The sequence below is a fragment of the Podarcis liolepis genome (genome assembly GCF_965112155.1).
Source record: "Podarcis liolepis genome assembly, chromosome: 7".
Taxonomy (NCBI): Eukaryota; Metazoa; Chordata; class Lepidosauria; order Squamata; family Lacertidae; genus Podarcis; species Podarcis liolepis.
In genome coordinates this window covers 90,533,605-90,559,428 of record NC_139561.1, presented here as the reverse complement: position 1 = coordinate 90,559,428, position 25,824 = coordinate 90,533,605, and the positions used below count along the sequence as shown (strand labels likewise).

Here is a 25,824-nt window from a genome sequence, read left to right as displayed (position 1 = left end):
CCACGCGTCGGCGCTCGCGTAACGTCGGAACGCTCTTTGTACACGTGAACGGGGCGCCGCCGAGACCCCTCCCCGCGCCGCCGCTCGCCCTCCTGCACGTGCCTCCCCGCCCGGCCCCGCCCCCGCACATGTCTCCGCGTTCTGTCCCCGCCCCGTCACGTGCCTGCGCACCGGGCTCCTCGCCTCGCACGTGGCTGGCGGAGCCGCCCGGGCCACCCGGGCGCCTGGCAAGGGCCTAGCCCATTGGCTGGCGGGGCCGCCGCTCAGAGCCGAGGGGCGGGGCTACGGCCGCCGCCGCCGCCGCTGCTGCCGGGACCTTTGTGTCGGGGAAGGAAGGAAGAGCGGGCAGGAGGGCGCAGGTAAAGACCCCCCCCCATCTCCGCCTCGGGTGCGTGGCTCCGGGGAGGGCGCGGGGGAAGGGGGCGCCTTGCAGGGGGGAGGAGGACCGCCCCCGCGCCTGGGCCACCATTGCACAGACCCCTCCCGGCAGCATCCTCAATGAGGGCTAGAACCGTCCCGTGTCATGGGCCATGATTTGACATGCTCCCCCCTTCAGGATCCTCAGTGAGGGCTAGAAGCACCCCCATGTCACGGGCCATAATTTGACAGGCTCCCCCCTAGCTCACCTCCAGCATCCTCAATGAGGGCTAGAAGCACCCCCATGTCACGGGCCATAATTTGACAGGCTCCCCCCTAGCTCACCTCCAGCATCCTCAATGAGGGCTAGAAGCACCCCCATGTCATGGGCCATGATTTGACAGGCTCCCCCCTTTAGGATCCTCAGTGAGGGCTAGAAGCATCCCCATGTCACGGGCCATAATTTGACAGGCTCCCCCCTAGCTCACCTCCAGCATCCTCAATGAGGGCTAGAAGCACCCCCATGTCACGGGCCATAATTTGACAGGCTCCCCCCTAGCTCACCTCCAGCATCCTCAATGAGGGCTAGAAGCACCCCCATGTCATGGGCCATGATTTGACAGGCTCCCCCCAGCTCACCTCCAGCATCCTCAATGAGGGCTAGAACCGTCCCGTGTCATGGGCCATGATTAGATAGGCTAACCCAAATCATCATCCTCAATGGGGGCTAGAAGCACCCCCATGTCACGGGCCATAATTTGACAGGCTTCCCACTTCAGCATCCTCAATGAGGGCTAGAAGCACCCCCATGTCATGGGCCGTAATTTGACAGGCTCCCTGCTTCAGGATCCTCAATGAGGGCTAGAACCACCCCCATGTCATGGGCCGTAATTTGACAGGCTCCCCCCTTCAGCATCCTCAATGAGGGCTAGAAGCACCCCCATGTCATGGGCCGTAATTTGACAGGCTCCCCCCTTCAGCATCCTCAATGAGGGCTAGAACCACCCCCATGTCATGGGCCGTAATTTGACAGGCTCCCTGCTTCAGGATCCTCAATGAGGGCTAGAACCACCCCCATGTCATGGACTATAATTTGAGATGCTCCCCACTTCAACATCCTCAATGAGGACTAGAACCATCCCTGTGTTGCAGGGGCTGATTTGACAGGCTCCCCCCTTCAGTATGCTCAGTGAGGGCTAGAAGCACCCCCATGTCATGGGCCATAATTTGGCAGCCCCCCCCCCACAGCATCCTCAATGAGAGCTAGAACCGTCCCGTGTCATGGGCCATGATTAGATAGGCTCCCCCCATCATCATCCTCATTGGAGCTAGAAGCCCCCCCCCATGTCATGGGCCATGATTTGACAGGCTCCCCACTTCAGCATCCTCAATGAGGGATAGAACCATCCCCATGTTGTGGGGCCTGATTTGACAGCTCACCTCCAGCATCCTCAGTGAGGGCTAGAAGCACCCCATGTCACGGAGTCTGATCAGACAGTCCCCCTCTCAAAGAGTGTTAGAAGCACCCCATATTACAGGGGCTGATTTAACAGGCTCCCCCTTCAAGCACCCCATGTTGTGGGCCCTCATTTGACAGCCTCTCTCATCCTCAGTGGGGGCTAGAACCGCCCCAGGTTAAAGGCTCTGATCCGTCCTCAGTGAGGACTAGAGCTACAGGGTCTGGTTTGACAACCCACCTCCTCCGGCCCCATGGACTCCCTCCAAAGGTGGTGGGCCTTCCTTCCTTGCCTGCTTTTAAGCAGAGGTTGGGCTGCCATCTACCAGAGATTCTTCAGCCGCGATTCCTGCAAGGCCCGGGGGTTGGACTAGATGACCCCCAGTTCCCACCCTCTTGATTCTATGATTCGCCTTCCTCCATGAGGACTAGGGAGCCCCTTTCCAGAAAAGGGGGCTGCTGGCTTGGCACTGCTGATGGACAGACCGTTGCCAGGGTCAAATACCCTCCTAGGTCTCTTGCCTCCCCCAATAATAACAGTTTTCCAAACGCCCCCCTTCAAATTCATCTTCTACCCGTCCTTCCTGGACTGAGATGCTGCTGGTGATGCCTGGATTTTGGACCATAAACAGCAACACCCTAGAGGTCCCGGGCCCTAAGGAAGTCAGATTAGCCACAACCAGAGCCAGGGCCTTTTCAGTGATGGCTCCGGCCTGGTGGAACGCTCTGTCTCCTGAGACCAGGGCCCTGCGGGATCAGACAGAGTTGTTCCACCTGGCCTTCGGCTTAGAATCAGTTTGATTCCCTTCCCCTCTTTCTTTGTCCTTTCTCCTCCTGTGAAGAGGCTGCATCCTAATGTTTTAATGTTGTATTTTAATCTTGTTTTTTAAATTGTGTTTTAATCAACATGTTTTTATTTTTGCTTGTTAGCCGCCATGAGCCCGGTCTTGGCTGGGGAGGGCGGGGTATAAATAAAAGTTATCATTATCATCATCATCATCATCATTATTATTATTACTACCCCAGATGCCCCCACTGCCGTTCAGCTAAATGCCCCCTATGCCCGCCCTGTGCTCTGGGAGTGGTGGTGTTCCGTGAGGGGTTTTTTTGGGGGGGGTGGGCTCTGTGGTTGTTCCTGGTTATAACCCTGGGAGAAGTGTCCGCTTTGTGGCTCAGGACTGGGGGAACCTCTTAAGGGAGGGGGCGGGTGAGGGCACCCATTGCGAGGACCCCTTGGTGGTGGTGGGCGGAAGCAGGAATCGTGGATTTCAAAAAACCTCGTAAAACTGTTGAGTTGGAAGGGACTCCAAAGGGTCATCTAGCCCAACCCGCTGCAATGTCGGTGTCTCAGCTAAATGTCTTATAGAAGCTGCTGTCCTTGTCTCAGGGTGGCTGTGCTCTCCTGCCAACCTGCCTGAAACCCAGGACCCTTCCAGGTCGGTAGAAAAGGATGGAGCTCTGGGGGAAGCTTGTTTCCTGCTGCTCCAGAGGGCAGGACCTGGACCGGTGAATTCAGATTGCAAGAAAGGAGATTCTGTCTAAACATCAAAAAGAACTTTTTGAGGGTAAGAGTTGTTCAGCTGTGGAATGGACTCCCTTGCAACATGAGGGGATATTTGAAGATGGCTCTCCTTTCTTCTCTCAGTCTCTTCTCCAGGCTAAACATACCCAGCTCCTTCAACCGTTCCTCATCAGGCTTGCTTTCCAGACCCTTGATCATCTTGGTTGCCCTCCTCTGCCCACATTCTACCTTGTCAACATCCTTCTTAAATTGTGGTGCCCAGAACTGAACACATTATTCCAGGTGTGGTCTGACCAAGGCAGAATAGACTGGGACTATTACTCCCCTTACGCAGGTGGCTCTGTGGGTTAAACCACAGAGCCTAGGACTTGCCAGTCAGAAGGTTGGCGGTTCGAATCCCCGTGACGGGGTGAGCTCCCGTTGCTCGGTCCCTGCTCCTGCCAACCTAGCAGTTCGAAAGCACGTCAAAGTGCAAGTAGATAAATAGGTACCGCTCCGGCGGGAAGGTAAACGGCGTTTCCATGCGCTGCTCTGGTTCGCCAGAAGCGGTTTAGTCATGCTGGCCACATGACCTGGAAGCTGTACGCTGGCTCCCTCGGCCAGTAAAGCGAGATGAGCGCCGCAACCCCAGAGTCGGTCACGACTGGACCTAATGGTCAGGGGTCCCTTTACCTTTATTACTTCCCTTGATCTGGACACTAAACTTCTGTTGATGCAGCCTAGAATAGCATTAGCTTCTTTTGCTGCTGCATCACACGGTTGACTTATGTTTAACTGGTGGTCCACCAAGACCCCTAGATACTTTCCACATGTGCTGCTAATAAGCCAGGTGTCCCCCATCCTATATTTGTGCATCTGGTTGTTCTTGCCTAAGTGCAGACCCTCACTCTTGTCCCTGATGAAACTCTCCAATCTGTGAAGGTCATTTTGAATTCTGATTCTGTCTTCTGTGGCATTAGCTACCCCACCCCCAAGTTTGGTGTCACCTGCATCCCCTCAGCTGCTTAACTGCCCCTCCCCATTTTATTCATTGAAACCCAAGAAAACATGATCACTTCCCTCCAAGATTCCTGGTGCTTCCACCTTGTGGATTGGTTCCTCTATGTTGGTGAGGACCAGGTCCAAGATAGATGACCCCCTTGTTGCTGCTTCTACCTTCTGGGATATGAAATTGTCAGCAAGGCAATGGAGGAATTTGTGGGATCTTACATTCTTGGCAGAGTTTGCGTTCCAACATATATCGGGGTAGTCAAAGTCTCCTATGACTACAATATCTTTCATTTTTGAATGTTTGGTAACATGTTCTAGTTAGGCATCATCTATATCAGACACCCACAGTAAGATCAGTGTTGATTCTTTCTCCTACAGTTTTTACCCATATACTCTCAATTTGTTTTTCATGCTCCAGGTCATGGATTTTTTCACAAGTGCACACATTCTTTACATATAATGCTCCTCTTCCTCCCTTCCTTTTGATCTATTTCTTTTGATCACCTCAATTCCTACATTCCAGTCATTAGTCTTATCCTACCAGGTTTCAGTGCTGTTTGTTAGGTCATATTTGCCAACCTGGAGTAAGTGATCAAATTTGTCTTGCTTGTTTCCCATACACTGTGCATTAGTATAGACACAGCTGAAATCACGAGTCCTTCCTCTGCACGCTGCTGCCTCTCTCCCCCTCAGTATGGAGTCACCTGCCAGCACTGCATGTCTCTTCCTTTTTCTGGGGAGCAGCAGGAACTGCAACCTTTGTTTGTTCTGGGGTTTGAAACTACTGTACTTGCTCTCTTCTGGCCGAAAACCGGTGTCTGAGGTGAGGGCGTGGAATCAGTTTTGTAGTTCCAGAGACACAGCAAGGCTCCAGACAGTTTTGCCTTTTTGGGTCACATTCCTCCAGGGTTGGGCGATCTTCTTTCTCCCTAGGGCACCCCACCTGCGACTCTTTTCCAGGTCAGTCCATTCCTGTCTAGTGAGAATTTCGTCATCTTGCCTGGTGGCTCGAAGTGTAAATAGGTGGCACTGAAGTCGCTGTACCTTCTCTTCCAGGAAGGCAGCCAGGTTGCACTTGCTCCAGGTGTGGTTTTGCACGTTCTCGGGCAGGAAGACAAACATGGCACACAAGTTGCGCATGCCACAAGCAACCCGATTGTCCTACGTGCACCTTTAAGGCTTGGTTGCAAGAAATCAACAGGAGCCCTGTGAATATTGCTGAGCTTAGTGTCATTGACAGTATGGGATCAGACCTGTTGTATTTTGTGTCCTAGGCCTGTTTTTCCATGTGTTTATGTATGTTTGGGCCTGCACCAGCCTTTTGGACTACAACTCCCATCAGCCCCAGCCAGTGCGCCAAGATGGGAATTGTAGTTTCTGCCAAGGGGTGATGTGTACCCCTTGATTCCTTTACCTTTGAATCTGGGAATCTGGGTGTATTCAGGGTGATGTGAGGTCACACCCGTGCTGCCCAGTTCACATGCACAAGTCGACGCTTCTCTTTGCAGGCGCCCTAGTTTTGGAGTGTGCACGGATCATGGCCAATACCCGAGCACACACACACACACACCCCGTCGAAATAGAAGGATCCACACCCTTCCTTAGCATGTGGGGCTGGTGGAAGCCCTGAGCTTTTCTTCACAAATGCATAGCCATTCATCAGACCGTGTCTTGTTTCCCCAGCTCTGCCTGTGGGCCAGTAGCCCAGGACTGCCTCTTCCAGCCGCCTCTGCTGTGCCTGATCTCGCACTCGTAACCAGGGTTGCGTCATGTGGGTCCTGTTTAGTGGAACCAGTTGAACCAGAAGACAGCTTTTGGGCAGGGGCGAGCCCCGGGCGAGCAGAAGGAGGTTGAAGAAAGTTCTGGGAACCAGACAGGCAGCTCTCACGTCGACTCCAGGACTATTTTAAATTTCCCTGCTTAGCTTGCTGCAAACAGGCAGTATCTCTGGTGTCCTCAAAGGGCCGTCAGAATGATTTCCATGCCAGATTGATCAAGGCCCCGATTAACACCACAACTAGCTTTGTGCCGCTGTAAGTTGGCTCTTTCCCCCGATGGGTATGAGGCCCCCGCACCCCAAATGCTCCAATCCTTTTCGGCGATGCAGGGGGTTGGACTAGATGACCGCTGGGGTCCCTTCCAACTCTACAATTCCATGAATTCCATGAATTCCTGGCTAGATTCTGAGTTGCCGCTTTGTGCGCTGTGTGGCTCTTCTTCCTTTCTCGCGGTGAGGTCTTTTGGGTGCAAGGCCACAGGTGTTTGTCGTCGGGCGGAATAAGATGTTCGTCGCAAGAGGCTGTTGTCACCTGCTCCGTCACCAGCTCATCACCGGGTTTGGCAGCCCTCCATCCCCAACGCCAGTTGCCATGTTGAGTTAAGACGTGGCACATTCAGGACAGATAAAAGAAGAGGAAGTCCTTGCACAGTTAATCTGTGGAACTCCCTCCCACAGGAGGCAGCCGTGGTCCCCAGCCTAGATGGCTTTAAAAGAGGATTGGACAAATTCATGGAGGAGGAGAGGGCTATCGGTGGCTACTACCCACAATGGCTTTGCTCTGTGCTTCACAGTCAGACGCAGTGGTGCTTCTGAATCCCAGTTGCTGGAAACCACAGGAGGGGAGAGTTGCTCTTGTGGTCGGATCCTGCTTGGGGGTTTCCCTTTGGGGCATCTGTTTGGTGACTTGGCAAGTGCATGTGCGAAAGGCCTCTGTTGAGTAGAAAGCTCTCTGCTTGAGGTGCCACCATTCCTCTGCTTCAAGGAATCTATTAAGCTGGGGTATTTGATATTGGCTCCCTTGGCCAATAAAGTGAGATGAGCGCCGTAACCCCAGAGTCGGTCACGACTGGACCTAATGGTCAGGGGTCCCTTTACCTTTATTTGATATTAAATAATAATAATTATTATTTATAACCCGCCCTCCCCAGCCAGAGCCGGGCTCAGGGCGGCTAACACCTGTAAAATTACAGTAAAAACATAATAAGAAAAAAAAACCAATTTGAAATACAGGTTAAAATGCAATTTAAAATGCAGCCTCATTTTAAAAGTAGCCCATAGATCAAAACCATAAGGGGAGGGAAGCCTAAGGGTCAGGCTGAGTCCAAACCAAAGGCCGGGCGGAACAGCTCTGTCTTGCAGGCTCTGTGGAAAGATGTCAAGTCCTGCAGGACCCTAGTCTCTTGTGACAGAGCGTTCCACCAAGTCGGGGCCAGTACTGAAAAGGCCCTGGCCCTAATTGAGACCAGTCTAACCACCTTGCGACCTGGGACCTCCAAAATGTTGTCATTTGTGGACCTTAAGGTCCTCCGCACCACATACCAGGAGAGGCGGTCCCGTAGGTACGTGGGCCCTAGGCCACAATTTGCATCACCATCACCTTTTCCTTTAGCTTACTGATCTGCATGGATGACCCAGGAGTGTTGCTCTTTGCCGTCTCCTTGGATATTTTGAATTTGCTCTTCTTCTTTTTTGCAGTTCTTGTGAGATGTGAGTTCAGATCCTCCCTCTACCGTGGTTTGGGTTTTGTGACCCCGGTCAGTGCTGCATCTGTCAGCCTCGGTTTCCTTCCTGCAAATTATAGAAATGCGTCATGATGTTGCAGGAAGGAGCAAATTCCATACAGGTTAAAGGAAAATGCTTTGCAAATGGAAATTGCTGCATGAGGGATTCATTATAATGGGCTGGGCTAGACTTTGCTTGTTTTTTCTGCGCTGCATTTTTCATTGCCCTGGATTTTGGGTTCCTGCTGAATCGCTGGCAGCAACTGGCTGCTTACTGTGCCTCTTTTGGTGCAGACTACGAGTAGCCACACACCTGCTTAGGCTGGGGGTTGGGGGGTTGGGGTGGTAATGGCCCAGAGCTGACCGAGCTTAACAGAAGCTCTCGCAGGACAAAATCCTCTTTCTTGCTCCAGGAATAGTCCGGGGCGGCCAAGGGCCGTTCCCTACGTGCTTCCTCTTCTTACAAGTTGAAAGGCCAGCCCAGAAAAGTTGTCCACGTTGTTGTGGGCTGGGAAAACCACTGCGTTAAAAATGCGGCTCCAGCAATTCTGGGGGCACAACGACATTCACCCCCATCGTTCTGCCCGGACACTGAGGTCCAGCCTTCTGGCGGTTCCCTCGCTGTGAGAAGCCAAGTTACAGGGAACCAGGCAGAGGGCCTTCTTGGTGGTGGCACCCGCCCTGTGGAATGCCCTCCCACCAGATGTCAAAGAGACAAACAACTACCAGACTTTTAGAAGACATCTGAAGGCAGCCCTGATTAGGGAAGCTTTTAATGTTTAATAGGTTATTGTATTTTAGTGTTCTGTTGGAAGCCGCCCAGAGTGGCTTGGGAAACCCAGCCAGATGGGTGGGGTATAAACAACATATTACTATTATTATTATTATTATTATTATTATTATTATTATTATTATTATCATCATCATCATCATCATCATCATCATCATCATCATCATCACTGTACAGTCTGGGGGCTGCAAGCATGGCCTGGGTCTGGCATCCTGTACCTCCAGATCACACCTTTCTGTCCCCAGAATCTGACGCGTGGCTTTGCATTTTGATTTTGCGAACCCTGGGGCTGCTTCCTGGTTTGAGGCATAGGAGCCAACTCCTAAGGGCTGAGGTCCCTGTGACCCCCCTCAATAGAATATTTGAGCCCTCCCCCTTTCCCCAAGTTGATGGACATTGCCATTCAAATGGTGTGTGTCTTGTTAGCGATTTTGCAGGGTGGGGCTTATTTGCTCCCACCCCCAATATTTTATTCAAGTTGGCACTTCTGGTTTCAGGACAGGACAGGGAAAAGGAATGACCTCTTCAGGAATGGGCACCAAGCTAGATGGAGGAAGCAGCAGTGATTCTGAATATCTCCTGACCTGTAGGCTTTTGTGCTCGGATCCTGGTTGCAGGTTTCCCACAGGCGTCTTAGTCGGGACGCTGGACTAGATGGGCCCCCTTGGCCTGATCCAGAAGGCTCTTCTTAGGATCCTGGTGGAACTGTGGATACGCACAGCTGGCCCAGGCTTTTCTCTGGGAATTCCCAGCAGCAAGAGGGACTGCCCCACCAAAGGCACCTCCTTCGCCTCATACCCCCCAATCCTGTTACGGGTGGGACAATCCAAGCGGCTTGGCTGCCTGTTCATATCCAGGCATCCTTTGCGTTTCAAATCCCGGAGGGTCTCGGAAAGTTTGCTGCTGAGACGAGGCGTTTCGAAAAGCTTCACTGATTTGAACAATAGAATCCTGGAACTGTAGAGTTGGAAAAGGACCCTGAGAGTAATCTAGTCCATGGGTAGGCAAACGTAAGGCCCAATTGCCTTCTAAATCCGGCCCACAGATGGTCCGAATCAGCGTGTTTTTACATGAGTAAAATGTGTCCTTTTATTTAAAATGCATCTCTGGGTTATTTGTGGGACCTGCCTGGTGTTTTTATATGAGTAGAATGTGTGCTTTTATTTAAAATGCATATCTGGGTTATTTGTGGGACGTAGGAATTCGTTCATTTTTTTCCCCTTCCAAAATATAGTCCGGCCCCCTTGCAAGGTCTGAGGGACAGAGGACCGGCCCCCTGCTGAAAAAGTTTGCTGACTCCTGATCTATCCCAACCTCCTGCAATGCAGGAATCACAACTAAGGGAAAGAAAGAAAGAAAGAAAGAAAGAAAGAAAGAAAGAAAGAGGAAGGAAGGAAGGAAGGAAGGAAGGAAGGAGGAAGGAAGGAAGGAAGGAAGGAAGGAAGGAAGGAAAGAAAAAGGAAGGAAGGAAGGAAGGAAGGAAGGAAGGAAGGAAGGAAGGAAAAAGGAAGGAAGGAAGGAAGGAAGGAAGGAAGGAAGGAAAAGGAAGCAAGGAAGGAAAGAAAGAGAAAGGAAGGGAGGGAGGGAGGGAGGGAGGGAGGGAGGGAGGGAGGAAGGAAGGAAGGAAGGAAGGAAGGAAGGAAGGAAGAAAGAGGAAGGAAGGAAGGAATCTAGCTTGTTTGGCATTGCTTGTGTTTTTCAGAAACCCATGCTGGGTCTTCAGAACTATTTTATTTTTTGTGCGCCTGGAACAACACAAAACCGTTGGGACCGGAAGCGAAAGCCGGAAGATGCGTCCGCCTTCCCCGTCAGGAGGGAAGGGGGACTCTTCCTTTGTCTGCCCGTGTCTCATGCCTGATCCAGATTTAGTTCTGCCTGCCTCCTGCTCCCTTTGCCTGGGTGGGAGGGAGGTGTGGCAAGGGTGCGTGGGGAGAAGATGATGAATGGAGCGCTCTCTCTCTCTCCCTTCCTCCAGCTGCGCCTCGTGTGTGTGCTGCTCCATGTGACGCCGCGCTTCTAAGCCGTGTCCATATTTAGACAGCGGAGTCTCTGCCTCCCACCCCCCCCATGTGCAGGCACGCATGAGAGGGGGGGGGCGCCTCTCTCCCCTCCCCTCTCCCACAACTTTCCCATGGCCGATCGGACGGCCCGGCCCCTAGACACCTCCCCGCATGTCCAGTTATGGCGGAAAGGTTATTTTCTCCCCGGCTTGGCTGGAGAGGGGAGCTGAGCCCTCACCACAGATGATGGAGAGACGAAGCCTTTGAGGTTTTGGACGGCAAAGTTTCTCCCGGTCCTGAGCAGGTACGTGGGGCTCCGTGGAGTGAAGGAGGGGAGGCTGGCGGCTTGTGGGGTTGCGATATATCGATGGTGGACCTTTGGGTATGGCTGGCGTCGTGGGCATGCCTTGTTCTTCGACATCTCATTCTCACTGCGGCTTTTGGGAATGTGTGGGTTGTGGGGGGGGGGCACCCAGACCCGCGCATCTTCCCGGCTGACCCCCAGATCTCCTCTGCGTCGCCCGCTAATTTTTTATTTTATTCCTTGCACTTATATGCCAGCTTTTATTACCTCCTAGGAGCCCAAGGGGGGCACCCATGCCTCTCCCCCACAACATTTAAACCCCACAACAACCCTTTGAGGTAGGCTAGGGCCACATGGTCACACCCAGTGAGCTTCATGCCTGAGTAGGGGGATTCGAACCCTGCTTTCCCAAGTCTTATTCTGGCGCTCTAACCATTACACTACACCACCTTTCCCGATTTTTTTTCCTCCTAGAAGCTTGGAGATGTACGGAAGCTCCGGGTATGGCGTTCTTACGGCCATTTCTTTTGCCAGACGGACAATGGGCTGGTTCTGTGCCAAGTTTCTGTGCACCTGCCTAATACACCATCCCCACAATTTAGGTGCGACCTCGTTCTTGGCGCCCCGGAATTGTGGCAGAGTTCCCAGAACGCCACAGGGGCCGAGAGTATGGGAGCACACCCTTGGCTTGCGGGCAGCGGGTGAATTTTGCTTTTTAAGGTGGTTGTGGGGGGGTGCAAGGCAGAAGAGGCGGAACCCGTCTGGGAGGTCTGCCCTGGTGGTTTTGGACCAGGGTTTCCGCCAGCCCTGCAGGGAACAACCTGAGCGCACACACCTGCCTACACCAGCTGCCGCTTTCCTGCATTGCAAAGGGGTTGGACTAGATGACTCTTGGGGGTCCCTTCCATAGCTGCCAACTTTCCCCTTTTTTAAAGGGAAATTCCCTTATTCCCAATAGGATTCCTCGCAAGAAAAGGGAAAAGTTATGGTCCCTTCCCAGCTCTGCAGTTCTGCGGCACGCCTCCACCCTGGCCGGATCCATAAAATTATAACCGTGGCACTGGGGCAGGGGTGGGGCAGGGGCTGAGCTCCACAGAGTGCAGCCTCCCTCCCTTCCCCCAAGGAAGGTGGCGGCGGTGGGGGGTGGGGACAGGGATGCATGCCTATATGCGAGGTGCGTGTGGGTCTCCGTGTACTGGGAACACGCTGTACATTGCGTAATCTTTGGCTCTGTTCGGGAAAACGTAGTAATTGAGCCCGCCTCTCTCCTGCCACCTCCCCCCAGTCTGGGCGGGGGTGTAAACAAAAGCACATGGCTGGCCAGCTGACTGTGGCTGGCGAGGAACCCTTGGCTGCTGCGTGTGGCATGAGGAAGCATGTGGACTGGAGGGAGGAGGAGGAGGGAGGAAGGAGCACGCTCCCCGCTCGATAGAAAGTCCAATATCGTGGTTGAATTCTGCAGGAAAGAGGGGGGGTGGAATAAGTGCCTGAGGACATAGTTGTTTGTTGAATAATAATAATAATAATAATAATAATAATAATAATAATAATAATTTATTATTTATACCCGGCCCATCTGGCTGGGTTCCCCAGCTGCTCTGGGCTGCTTCCAACAAAAGATTAAAAAATATGTTAAAACATCAGTCATTCGAAACTTCCCTGAACAGGGCTGCCTCCATCTATAAGGACTTAAGGGCAGCCTTGCTCAAAGATTTAATTCTCCCAGCTGACAAGGTACTTGATTATTCACTTTTCTCCATTTTATTTATTTATTTATTTATTTATTTATTTATTTATTTATTCATTCATTCATTCATTCATTCATTTATACCTACCTACCTACCTACCTACCTACCTACCTACACAGGGACTCAAGGCAGCTTACAAATAAAATAAGAGGAGCTAAAAACATAGAGAAAGAAGAAAAACCATTTTTTTAAAAAAAATCAACATCAATTCAATTAAAACTGTGTTTGATATATAAATAATATGCACATATAATATATATGGAAGTGGCATTGCAAGGGGTTGGACTAGATGGCCCCTCGGGTCCCTTTCCACTTCTACAATTCTTTGATTCTATGAAAATATAATTGCAAGAAATAATAATAATAATAATGCTAATGCTAATTTTAATATTTATATTCTGCCCCTCTGACTGGCTTGCCCCAGCCACTCTGGGCAGCTCCCAACAAAATATTAAAAACATGCTGAAACTCTTAAAAAACTTTCCTGAACAGGGCTGCCTTCAGGTGTCTTCTAAAAGCCACCTGAAAAATAGCACAGCGCCAGCCCTTTCACTCAAACCAGTCCATCCCCCAAAGGCCTCTTGGAATAAAAGAGTTTTCACCTGCCGGCGGAAGGAAAAGGAGGAGGGAGCCAGTCTGACTTCTCTTGGAGCAGCCACCACCGAGAAGGCCGTGTCCGGTGCTGAGGTCCAGCGCCGAGGGCCTTCTGGAGGTTTCCTCATTGCGAGAAGCAAAGCTACAGGGAACCAGGCAGAGGGCCTTCTCGGTAGTGGCACCCGCCCTGTGGAATGCCCTCCCATCAGATGTCAAAGCGATAAATAACTACCTGACATTTAGAAGACATCTTAAGGCAGCCCTGTTCAGGGAAGTTTTTAATGTGTGATATTTTACTGTATTTTTGGTTTCTATGGAAGCCGCCCAGAGTGGCTGGGGAAACCCAGCCACATGGGCGGGGTACAAATAATAAATTATTATTATTATTATTATTATTATTATTATTATTATTATTATTATCCTGCATCCCCACCAAGGGGACCTGAGAAGGTGCGGGGGCTGAGAGAAGGGCCTCCAGCAAACATCCCCAAACCCGGGCAAGGTTCCTATGTGGGAATAGGGTCTTTCAGGCACCTTCGACCTAAGCGGTGTAGGACTTTGTAGGTCATAAGGAGCTCCAAAAGTTAAATCCTTCAGGAGAGCAATTTTTTATTTGAGGGAATGCATAGTTAGCTTAACTGTGCAATGCTTTCTTTTGGTGGTGGTGGTTGTATCTTTGGCCACACGGATTAATTAATTAATTAGTAATAAAGTATTGGTGCAACACTGCAGGGTGGGCGGGCTGGATGGATGTAGGCAAATTTAACGCAGGTGTCACTTAGAAGCAGTTTTGACGTGTGCTGGGGAAAGTTGTCCTACTGGCTACCAGTGCCAGGGTTGCATGCAACCTGAGTCCAGCGTGAACCCTGTGATTCCTGTATGGCAGGGGGTTGGACTAGATGACCGTTGGGGGTCCCCTTCCACCCCCCTCCCGCAGTTCTGTGATTCTATGAATCGCCATCTGTGGTGGGGAAGTGTCTTCTTCCCCTTCTTCTGAGTCCTCTCTGAGATTCTCTTTATTTATTGATTGTGTTTCTACCCGACCTTTTCCCACAAGGAGCTCAAGGTGGTAAAACATGGGTATAATGGGTTGGGAGTTACTCGTGCGTAATCCTGCTCCGTTTGAGCATTAGATTGCCTGGTTAAACCCTCCGGACTGCACAGCCCATCTCAGCGTGGCTGCCCTTAGTCACTCGTAGAATCTGTCTGTGGGCGTTTCTTAAAGCGCTGCCAACATAAGAGTTGTTTGACGCCCAATCGTCTCCGCCTCTCGCTGCGCGGGAGTCTCCTGCGCAGGGTGGGCGTGGGCAGCGGGGTGCTTGGGCTCTCCTCACTAACTTCCAACGAAGAGTCCTGGAGCCCCTGCACCTCCCTGTCCCGTTGCTCTCCTGAATCCCTGGTGTTACACTCATTCTCTTCCCCTTCTTCCCGGCTGAGTCTCCCTCTAGCGCTTGGACCTTCCCCTGCAGAATCAGAGACCCTCTCCTTCTCCCGTGCCTCTGATGGCAGTTCCCTGACAATGGGTTTCCGCCCCACAACAACCCTGTGAGGTAGATTAGACTGGGAGGCAGGGACAGGGCGACCAGGGCCGCCCAGTGACTTGGCTTAATTTATTTATTCTTTGTTTTATAAAGCTTATACACGGATCGACATTTTTAAAAGCAAAACAAAAAAACATCAAACCAGTTTAAAAAAAGGTAAAACGGTAAAAGCAAGGAAAGCAAACAACCACACATTTATGCGTACAAAAGACAAAATGCTGAAACAAATTATTCATGGCCGAGTCGGATTTGAATCCTGGTCTCTACCAGGTCAAGAGTCCAGCGCTCTGGCCACTATGCGGCACTGCCTCTCTTAGGTGTGCAAGGAAAACTTGTGAGCAAGGTGCCTTGCGCATTCACCTGCACAAATCCCCTTCTTACAGGTGCGGAAGGTGTGAACGTTTGCATGCGTTTGTGGCCGTGTGTTTGCATCCTCTGAAACAAAGTTCCCTATTGTGTCAGGAACCGTATTGCATGTGACAACCCTTTAGATATATGATAGCCACCTTCGGATCCCTGCAGGGGAGGAGACGGAGAGAAGATAGGCATCTGAAGGGCTGTCACATGGAATTTGGATCACGCTTGTTTCCTGCTGCTCGGGAGGGTGGGACCTGAACCGAGGGATTAAAATGTCCAGAAAGGAGATTCTGATGGAACGTTAGTAAAAACTGTAAGAGCCTTTCAAGAGTGGGACAGATTACCTTGGAAGTGTGGAGGTTGCCCCTTTAAGCAGAGGTTGGATGGCTGTCTGCCGCGGATGCTTTAGCTGTGATTTTAGCATTGCAGGGGGCTGGACTAGATGCCCCTCAGAGGTCCCTTCCAGCTGTAGAATTCCACATGTCTATAACACAAAGCAGGGACGCGGGTGGCGCTGTGGGTTAAACCACAGAGCCTAGGGCTTGCCGATCAGAAGGTTGGCGGTTTGAATCCCCGTGACGGAGTGAGCTCCCGTTGCTCGGTCCCTGCTCCTGCCAACCTAGCAGTTTGAAAGCACATCAAAGTGCAAGTAGATAAATAGGTATCGCTCCGGTGGGAAGGTAAACGGCGTTTCCATGCGCTGCTCTGGCTCGCCAGAAGCGGCTTAGTCCTGCTGGCCACATGACCTGGAAGCTGTACGCCGGCTCCCTCGGCCAGTAAAGCGAGATGAGCGCGGCAACCCCAGAGTCGGCCACGACTGGACCTAATGGTCAGGGGTCCCTTTACCTTTATAACACGAAGACAATTGTGCCTTCAAGGAAGAATGGGAACTTTTTACAAATTACTTAAAATGACAACAAAATGATCTGGACTCCTTGGCAGGTTTTGAATAAACACCCACAAATTTATTAGTTGAACGCATGATAGATAAGGGAAGAATATGTACAATTTTATAGCATGCAGAGAACAATACTGTATGTGCAAAGAAACCAGAGAGGGGAGCAGAGGAAAGTCCGGGGTGGGGGGGGGGAGAGGGAGGGATGGGGGAGAAGGGGGGGAAATAATGCAATTGATAATTTGGACTGATAATTTGTTAGGTTGAAATTGTTTAATGAAAATATTTTAAAAAGAAAAAGAAAATTTAAAATGTGCCCATGACCACCCCCCCCCCCAAGGCCCAGAGGAACCCTTCATTTCACATTGCTAGCCAGGAACATTCTCCTAGAATCATAGAATCCTAGAGTTGGAAGAGACCACAAGGGCCATCGAGTCCAACCCCCTGCCAAGCAGGAAACACCATCAGAGCCCTCCTGACATATGGTTGTCAAGCCTCTGCTTAAAGACCTCCAAAGCAGGAGACTCCACCACACTCCTTGGCAGCAAATTCCACTGTCAAACAGCTCTTACTGTCAGGAAGTTCTTCCTAATGTTTAGGTGGAATCTTCTTTCTTGTAGTTTGGATCCATTGCTCCGTGTCCACTTCTCTGGAGTCGATTGAAACTGTGGCACTCCCTTTGGGGCCCGGATCCTGCTAGCAGGTTTCCCAATAAGGGCATCCGGTCAGCCACTGCAAGAGCAGGATGCTGGATTAAGTGGGCCGCTAGCCTGATCATCAGCCGGGCTCTTCTTATGGAGCTTCCAGGTCCAGAGGCAGTCTACCTGGACTTGCCACTTCTTGAGGTTGTTTGGCCACTGCGAGACCAGGACGCTGGGCAGGATGGGCCCTGACCCAGCAGCCAGGCTCTTTCCCACGTTCTCAGCTGCGTGCTCCCTACGCAAGCATGACGCTTGTTTCCTCTTTCCTTCCGGGCGAGGTTGTGTGGCCAAGCCCCAGAAAGCATCCGCCCAGCTAGGTGTGAAGCTCTGAAGCAGCAGCAGCAGCAGCCTCCTTGTTATGTAATAGCTAGCCCTCCCTGTTTCAGTGCAGGAGGAGCAAGGCAGAGCAGCTGCTTCTAATCTGCAGCCTGCTCCCGCTTTTGGTTTTCTGCCGCCTGGCCCTTCCTTCCGTGTGTCCTCGAGCACATGGCAAGGCAAAAGGCGGAGGAGGAGGAGGAGGCAGACACATTGCGGGCCGTGTGCCCCTGGCGCTGGCAAGGTGGAACTTTGCACTGACACACATTCTCATGCATAGAGTGCTTCTGCCAAAACCAGGTTGCTGTGCTCATCCTGGAGAGCAGGCAAAGGGAGTCGAGGCGGCAGCTAAATGCCTCGTGGGCCTCCTCAAGAGTCACCGTGTTGTGGAGTTGGAAGGGACCACTCCTCGAACCTGCAAGTCAGGAATATTTTGCCCAACCCACAGCCCTGAGAATGCGGCAGCTAGACTGGTGACTGGGAGCGGCCGCCAAGACCACATAACACCCATCTTGAAATACCTACATTGGCTCCCAGGACGTTTCCGAGCACAATTCAAAGTGTTGGTGCTGACCTTGAAAGCCCTAAACGGCCTCGGTCCAGTATACCTGAAGGAGCGTCTCCACCTCCATCGCTCAGCCCGGATACTGAGGTCCAGCTCCGAGGGCCTTCTGGCGGTTCCCTCCCTGCGAGAAGCCAAGTTACAGGGAACCAGGCAGAGGGCCTTCTCGGTAGTGGCACCAGCCCTGTGGAATGCCCTCCCACCAGATGTCAAAGAGAACAACAACTACTAGACTTTTAGAAGACATCTGAAGGCAGCCCTGTTTAGGGAAGCTTTTAATGTTTGATGCATTACTGTATTTTAATATTGTGTTGAAAGCTGCCCAGAGTGGCTGGGGAAGCCCAGCCAGATGGGCGGGGTATAAATAATAAATTATTATAATAATAATGAATGATTTATAGAGCGTTGTTTGTGCTGTACTTTTGTACTGTTTTGTTGTTGTTAGCCGCCCTGAGCCCGGCTTCGGCTGGGGAGGGCGGGATATAAATAATAATAATAATAATAATAATTATTATTATTATTATTATTAGGAGTCTCATGCTCTACCAATTAAATGAGCCATGATCATTTACTTTCCATTTGCATGGTTCTCCTCCCCGTTTCCCTTTAAACCACCACAAAAGCGACAACCCTGCGAGGTATGTCAGGCCGAGAGCAAGTGACAATCTCGGTGAGCGTATGGCCGAGTTGGGGATCTGAACCCCGGTCTCTACTCCCGCCATTCTAGCCACTATGCCACGCTGCTTCCATTCAGCCCTGGAGGTCACCGGGCACCACCTCCCTGCCCCTTAGGCCAGCCCACCTTGCAGGACTGTTGTGAGCATAAAGACTGTGGTGTTTACAGGATGGAGAACAAAGTTCAATGCATTGAGCTCCTTGGAGGAAAGAATAATGAGTAAATGCTAAGCCTGTTTGTCCAGTGTAGTCCTGATGCTTATCTGAATTCTCCCCCCTCCCAGTTTCAGCCTGTTCTGGCTTGTCTGCAGGTAAGGGGAACAATGAACTCCCCCCCCCCCTTCGCCTCCTGCCACACTTTCTTGGCAGCAGCAGAAGCCGCTATCGATTTCTCTCTCTGACCTCTTTTCTCCCAAAATAGCAGAGAAGGAAGTGAAGAAGCCTGTTTCTGGAAGACCTTTCCGTGACAGCTTGCTCCTCCGTACAAAATGAAACCTGTCAGTAGGGGGGAAATCGTGGGGAGCCAAGGGCATCCAGCACGGTCACTTCCCCCGCCGTGCAAATCTTCTGCGTGCAAAGGGGTTGGGCTGGATGACCCCTGGGTTCCCTCCTGACGACACCGTTCTGTGATTCGAGGAGTCTTTGGTCCTGGAAGCACATGCATGCTCCCAGCTTTTAAGTGCCAAGCACTGCGTTGACCTCCACCTCCTCGCAGAGTTAAACTATGGAACTCCCTGCCACAGGAGGCAGCCGTGGCCACCAGTCTAGATGACTTTAAAAGAGGATTGGACAGATTCATGGAGAAGGAGAGGGCTATCGATGGCTACTAGCTAGGGTGGCTCTGCTCTGAAAACCAGTTGCAGAAAGCCACAGGAGGGGAGAGTTACTTTTGTGCTCAGATCCTGCCTGCTGGCATCCCATAATGGGCATCTGATTGGCCACTGTGAGAACAGGACGCTGGACTAGCCCTTTGGCCTGATCCAGCATCAGAGCTCTTCTTAAGTTTCCCAACCTACAGTGGTACCTCCGGATGCGAATGGGATCCATTCTGGAGCCCCGTTCACATCCCGAGTAGAGTTTAACCAGTGACTGCGTGTGCATGAGTCGCGATCCGCCACTACTGCGCATGCGCACAACGTCATTTTGAGCGCCTGCGCACACACAAGCGGCGAAACCAGGAAGTAACGCACTCCGTTACTTCCGGGTCAACCTGAAAATGCTCAACCTGAAGCACATTTATCCCGAGGTATGTCTGTAGTTTCTTCTTCTTTAATGAATAAGGCTGCTGGTTTCCCCAAGGTTAGTGAATCTGCAGATCCCTAAAGCATGGGTAGGCAAACTAAGGCCTGGGGCATGGATCCGGCCCAGTCGTCTTCTCAATCCGGCCCATGGACGGTCTGGGAATCAGCGTGTTTTTTACATGAGCAGAATATGTCCTTTTATTTAAAGTGCACCTCTGGGTTATTTGTGGGGCCTGCCTGGTGTTTTTACATGAGTAGAATGTGTGCTTTTATTTAAAACGCATCTCTGAGTTATTTGTGGGGCCTGCCTGGTGTTTTTACATGAGTAGTGTGTGTGCTTTTATTTATAATGCATCTCTGGGTTATTGGTGGGGCATAGGAATTCGTTCATTCCCCCTCCCCCCCAAAATATAGTCCGGCCCCCCGCAAGGTCTGAGGGACAGTGGACCGGCCCCCTGCTGAAAAGGTTTGCTGGCCCCTGCCTTATAGACTCCCTCGAGAGGTTGTGGTCTCTACTTCCTTGGAGGTTTCTAAGCAGAGGTCAGGTGGTCATCTGTCAGGGATTCATGGCAGGGCTTGGACTGGATGACCCTCGGGGTCCCTTCCAACTCGACAGTTCTATGGTGCTAAGTTCTCCTGTTCCACTAACACCCTGCTTTTGTCTCTCTGCCCCTCAGGAACCCAGGAGAGTCTCAGCCATGCCTTCGGACAAGACCTCGCCGCTTGTGCTCCCTTCTAAGCCTGGGAAGGAGAAGACCGCCCTGCCTGGGTCCCTGAAGGCAGGCTCTGAGGGCCACACGGAGCAGTCCAAACCCACAATGACAAGAGGCTCTGGCAGGAGGCCTCGCCCCCCTGCGAGCGAAGGGGAGAAGGACTCTGGATTTTCAGGTACAGACCCCCCCCAGTGGCTGCCCCCTTGCTGTCAGGCTGAGAGCCGGACCGTGGGGCTGCAGTTTGAGCAGAAAATGAGGTCCCTTTCCCCACTTCCTGCTTTAGCTCTGGGATTCGAGAGGCCTCCTTGTCTAGCTCCTTGCAGCCCGGAGGCAGAAAGACTGGCTACCCAAGCATGGCAGCATCTTCCTTGGCCGGCATTTTTTATTTATTTTATTTATAATTTTTTTACACCTCTTGAGAGTGTAAGTACAGGGTCATAAAGACTTCAGCGAGAATAATTGGGTGCACTCTTCCCACCTTAGAGCAAATCTACGCTCCCAGGTGCCATAAGAAAGCTGCAGAGATAGCGCAGGATAGTACGCACCCCGGAAATGATCTCTTTCAGCTTCTGCCTTCTGGAAGAAGGCATAGGGTTATAAAGACCAGGACTAGCGGCCTGAGAAACAGTTTCTACGCAAATGCAATTCTGGTTCTAAAGGCAGCATAAGGAGTTGCTATAGTCTATTGTATTTTTAAAATGGGGTTTCAGAGTTTTTAGGGGTTTTTGAATGTTTTATGTAGATTTCCAATTTCATTGTTCTGAATGGGACAATGACAATAAAGATACTGTATATCGTACAAGCAAACTTTAAAGCGGTTTACAAGAAAAGATAAAGCAGTACACTTGTCACCAAGAAAAAGAAACGGCAACAACAATTTAAAACTTTTCAAAAAGTTAAAATAACGGTAAAAACAGATTGGAACTCTCATCTGGCTTGCCCAAGTGAGAAGGTTTTTAGCAGGTGCCGAAAAGTGCACCGTGAAGGCGCCTGCCTGATTTCATGAGGCAGGGAGTTCCAAAGCTGCATTTGTATGTGGCTCCCACCAGCATGTCTCAGCCTGAGCACGTGCGGAAAGGGGGCGGCCAGAGACAGGCCCCGGAATGAATGTCATCCTGTGTCAGAGCTGCTTCCAGATCCTAGCTCACAGAGGATCACGCTAGCCAGCGGTCACTTGTAAAAGTCTTTTATTGAGTTACAGTTTCCATTCTCAAGCTGCTGCGCGCAGCTCTACGTCTTAAGGGTTAGACCGGCGAAGCTCCGTCTGAGTCTCCGCCCCCTGTACACCAACTTAATACCCTAGCCTTACTCCACCTTTTCCGCCTGACTGTTCTTCTCTGGGTCCCTCTGCCCCCCGGGGTCTCTTCCTTCCGGGATTCTTCTGTCGCTGACCCCCCGGACCCTCCTGTCTCCTTGCGCCGGGCTTTAGGACCTGGCTCCCTTTCCGGGCTGCTTACTGCGCCACCTTCCTGTGCATTTGAACTTGGCGCGCGCGCCCAACCTTCCACTTTCCGTCTGACCGTTTCTTCGCTCCCCGATGGAGGTGTGGCCACTCCTGACTCGTGCCCTCCCTCCTGTTGTGAGCTTCCAGCGCTTGATACCTGGCGCCCTTCCTCTCCCCTGCTCTCTGTTGGTGACGCTGGTCCCGATTTCCAACTGCTCCCCTCTGAGCCCCCTCTGGCCCTTTCTTCCTGGGGTGTCCCCCTAGGCTCCCCCCTTGCCCTGGCCACTGGTGCTCCTTTCTGTGAATCTTCTGATTCACTGGAAAGACTCGGAGATCTCGGGTCGTCGTCATCACTCATCTTTTCTTCTGCCTCCTCCCCCTCGCTCTCTGTTTCCTCCCTTGCCCTTGCCTCTGCTCCTGAACCCCTGACATCCTGGAAAGACGGTTTGGTTCCTCGATGGCCTGCTTCTAAGGAGAGGAATCTGGATAATTTGAGAGGGGATTGTTAGTTCATGTTAATATCAGCTGATATTTACTTGAGAAGGGAGCAAAGAATTTCCTTGTCAATCCTGCAACACCGACCTGAGAAAGTGCCGCTGTCGAGAAAAAGAGAGAGCAAGCAACTTCAGAGATTGATTTGCTGCAATTATGGGTGCTATTCATGGGTCTCCTGTGTTGCACCCTTTCCAAAGCTTTTGTTGTCTGACCAACGTTTTGCATAAACCACACAAGTGCAACTACAACTGGGTGAAGGTGTTTTGTGTTTTTTTTAAATTCACATCTTGTGGGTCAACTAGGTTGTTGAGCAAGTTCACCTTGCAAATCACAGGTTTCCTTTCGCAGCTTGGTGCTTTGCTAAGAAGAGGGGTTCTTTCCAGTCTCAGAGGTTGGTGTAGCGATATTCGTAGGGATAGCCTCTGCTCAAAAGAGAGTTTCATACTTAAGACGCTCCTAGATTGGCAGTCTCCTTAAGTCAGAGCAATTCCACCTGGGTAAACGGCGATGAGGATGTGAACTGTCAAAGTCTTAGATTTGGCATTCTGGTCTGTCGACTCCCTTTATAATGTAGCACTGGATTTTATTTTATTTCTTACATTTACATCGCATCTTCCCGATCAAGGAGCCCAAGGTGGTGCATGTGGTTCCCCATTCAGTCCCCACAACAACAACCCTGCGAGGTGGTTTAGGCTAAGAGTGGAGTGTCAACACAAGGGGGCTTGTGAAGAAGGCGCAGCAGAGACTGTACTCTTTGAGAATACTAAGGAAAAGCCATCTTCCGCAGAAACGGCTGCTTGCCTTCTATCACTGTGCCATTGAGAGCGTGCTCACTTATGGCTTATGTGTGCGGTACGGAAGCTGTACTGCCCAGGACAGGATGGGGTTGTGCAGGGTTGTTAAGGCAGCAGAGAGCATTGTTGGCTGCCCACTCTCCACCTTAGAGCAGATTTATGCCACAAGGTGCCATAGGAAGGCATTGGACATAGTAAAAGATCCATCGCATCCTGGTCACTGTCTCTTCGAGCTCTTGCCGTCGGGACGGAGATACAGGACGATGAAGACAAGAACGAGCCGTCTTAAGAACAGCTTCTTCTCCAGAGCGATCTCGGCCCTGAATGGGAAGCCTGGACTTTGAAAGTCATCTAATCTCCCTTGCTGTATTATACTGTATTGTTTAATTAGTGTTTTTATGGAGCAGTCAAGTAATTTTGTTGTCCCCGAAGGGGACAATGACAATAAAGATATTATTATTATTAAGAGGCAGTGACTGGCCCAAGGCTTCATGGCTAAGTGGGGATTCGAACCCAGGTCTCTCAGGTCCTAGTCCAGCACTCTTAACCACTGCACCACACTGGTTCTCAGATATGTTTCTGCCTGGTTTAGATCGGAGGAGAGGCTCCTGTCTCTGGAAAGCCGTCCTCTGTTCTCCCTCCTTGGGGGTTAACGCCGGTGCTTCTCAGCAGGCAGGGGTCAGGGGCTCCTGGGTGAGGGAATGAGGAAAGTTTGCTGCTGAGGGTTTACTGATTGTCCTGCTTTTCCCTTCCTGACTGCCTTAACCCCTCCTCTCCCCCATCCCTCTTTGGCAGACGAGAGCTCGGAGCACCTGAGCGGCGTGGAGCAGACGGACGCAGAAGACCAGCCTGCCTACCCATTGCGCCAGGGCGTCGTGTTGCAGCGGGCGGCGCAGAAAGGGCACGGGGGGCTTGCGGGCGGCGCCTTCCCTGGCCTCACCCCTGTTTACATCGTCAAAAACGTTATCCTCAAACAGGTAGCCCCTTTTCGCTCCCACTCATCGCCGTGGTCCGCTTTGCAAAGTACAGGAGGGAAGGTCCCTGCCCCGAGGGGTGTGCAAGTCACGGGAGCCCCCAGTGGATTACGGGGAGGGACGGAGTTTCATCCACCCGGTGGCCTTTTTTCCTGACTTTTTGTTCTCTGCTCTTCCTCCTCGCAGCCCCACACAGCGTCCCCCGCCACCCAGCTCTTGGCCTGGAACGGCCAGCACCGTCTCAGCAGCACCCAGGGCTCTCCCACCCATGTTCTCTTGATCCAGCCGCCGTCGGGACCCTTGAAGCCGCTGCTTCCCAGCCAGAAGTCTCCCACCAAGGACGCTGCCTACCTCCCCATCCTCAGCACCTACCCCAAAATCGCTCCTCACCCGGGCTGTGACCCGCAGGCCAAGGTCCTGGGAGGGTCCACCCCGGCAGGAGGGGCCAGTAAGAACAAACGCTTCTGCCTGGAGGAGGCCTGGGTGTCGTCTTCTGAAGCTGCCGCCCCGAAAGGCAGCAGGGAGAAGCAGCGCAAGGAAGCGCCCGCCGCTTCCCCCGGCCAGCTCCTCGGCCCAGAGGTGCTTTCCCAGAACACGGTGTCCTCCTCCACGGGACTGGACTCGGCTGAGGGCAGGATGATCTCCCGAGCCTCCAAAAAGCTGGGCTGCAGCAGCTCGGGGAAGCAGCGCCGCTTCCACAACACGGTGGAGGCCCTGCGGAAGTCAGGCCTGCTGGGCATCACGTTGAGGACCAAGGAGCTGATCCGGCAGAACAACAGCACCCGGTGGGAGCTGGCCGAGCTGCGAGAGCACGCCCAGCTCCTGTGCGAGGCCGTCCAGAGCAATGACCTCCGCGCCTGGGCCCGCCTCCAGGAGGCCATGGACCGCTCTGCCAGCTACTGGGCCAAAAAGGGGGCCAGATCCTCTTACGCACACGCGTGGCAGCAGAGGCCGGCGGCCGAGCCCACAGGCCCCACCACGGAGACCGCCGGGGAGCCGCTGCCCAGCTCGCCCATGAGCCTGTCGCCCACGCCGGACACTTCAGAGCACGTGGCGCTGCCTTAGCTCCTCTGCCATCATGCCCTGGGCTTGAAGGGTGTTGCTCCGGAAGAAAACCTCTTCGCAAGAATTTGTGTCTTGGCCACCCATCCCTCAGCATTCCCAGCCTCTTGCCGTTGGTGAGGCTGAAGAGGCCAGTGTAGAAGGCCGGATTCGGCCCCTCCTGACTGGACTGCTGACCTTTCAGTGGGTTTGTTGGCTGTTGAAGCCTGCTGTGCGCTTGCGGAGGGTTCCTGAGATAATCTTTGGGCTCCGATAAAATAATCTCAGCATGGGGAATCGGGTTGGGCCGGGCTCTCCTGGCCCACTTTAGGATTGAAATAGCAGAGGAATTGTGTTCCTAGAGGCCGACAGGGCGAGGCCTTGGGCAGCCGGCACGGAAAGCTGCAGCTGCTTTTGTATCGATTCATCCCATTTGCTCTCACCTGGGATTTCGGAGCAGCAAATCTTTTAATATTTGAAACAGCCAGCCCTGAGAGGAAGATGGAGAGAGCAATGTGGCCAAGGCCCGTCTAAGGAAGTGTTGTATTTTAACTCATGCCTCCCTGGTAAGGATCGCTCTCTCCTGCCCACTAAGTTGCTCCTTTGCTAAAAAAAGGAGTCTGTTTCCGTCTTGACAGAATAGCCTCCGCTCACCCATTTTCTGGTTTTGGGGGAAGCGATTCAATGATGCTCCGACTGAAGGGTCTAGCGAGCGACATTCTGCCCCGTTAGGAGTTCTGCCTCACTAAAAGCTTGTTTTGCTCCGCTGCCGACAGAAGATGGTCCAATAATAATAAAGAAATGATGATGGTGA

General features: G+C 52.0%; 1 protein-coding gene across 5 annotated transcripts; it reads left to right on the top strand.

The window, feature by feature from the left end:
* Positions 1-259: 259 nt before the first annotated feature.
* CIPC (CLOCK interacting pacemaker) lies at positions 260-25,824 on the top strand. 5 transcript variants are annotated; one of them, XM_083516263.1, is made up of 5 exons: positions 260-359; positions 3,201-3,378; positions 20,227-20,437; positions 23,791-23,972; positions 24,156-25,824. In XM_083516263.1, the coding sequence occupies exons 3-5, from the start codon at positions 20,248-20,250 to the stop codon at positions 25,032-25,034; spliced, it is 1,251 nt and encodes a 416-aa protein (XP_083372389.1). In that variant the 5' UTR covers positions 260-359; positions 3,201-3,378; positions 20,227-20,247; the 3' UTR covers positions 25,035-25,824. The 5 variants fall into 5 exon arrangements, with proteins under 5 accessions (XP_083372389.1, XP_083372390.1, XP_083372391.1 ...); XM_083516264.1 differs by lacking the exons at positions 260-359; positions 3,201-3,378 and adding an exon at positions 10,281-10,884; XM_083516265.1 differs by lacking the exons at positions 260-359; positions 3,201-3,378 and adding an exon at positions 10,281-10,909.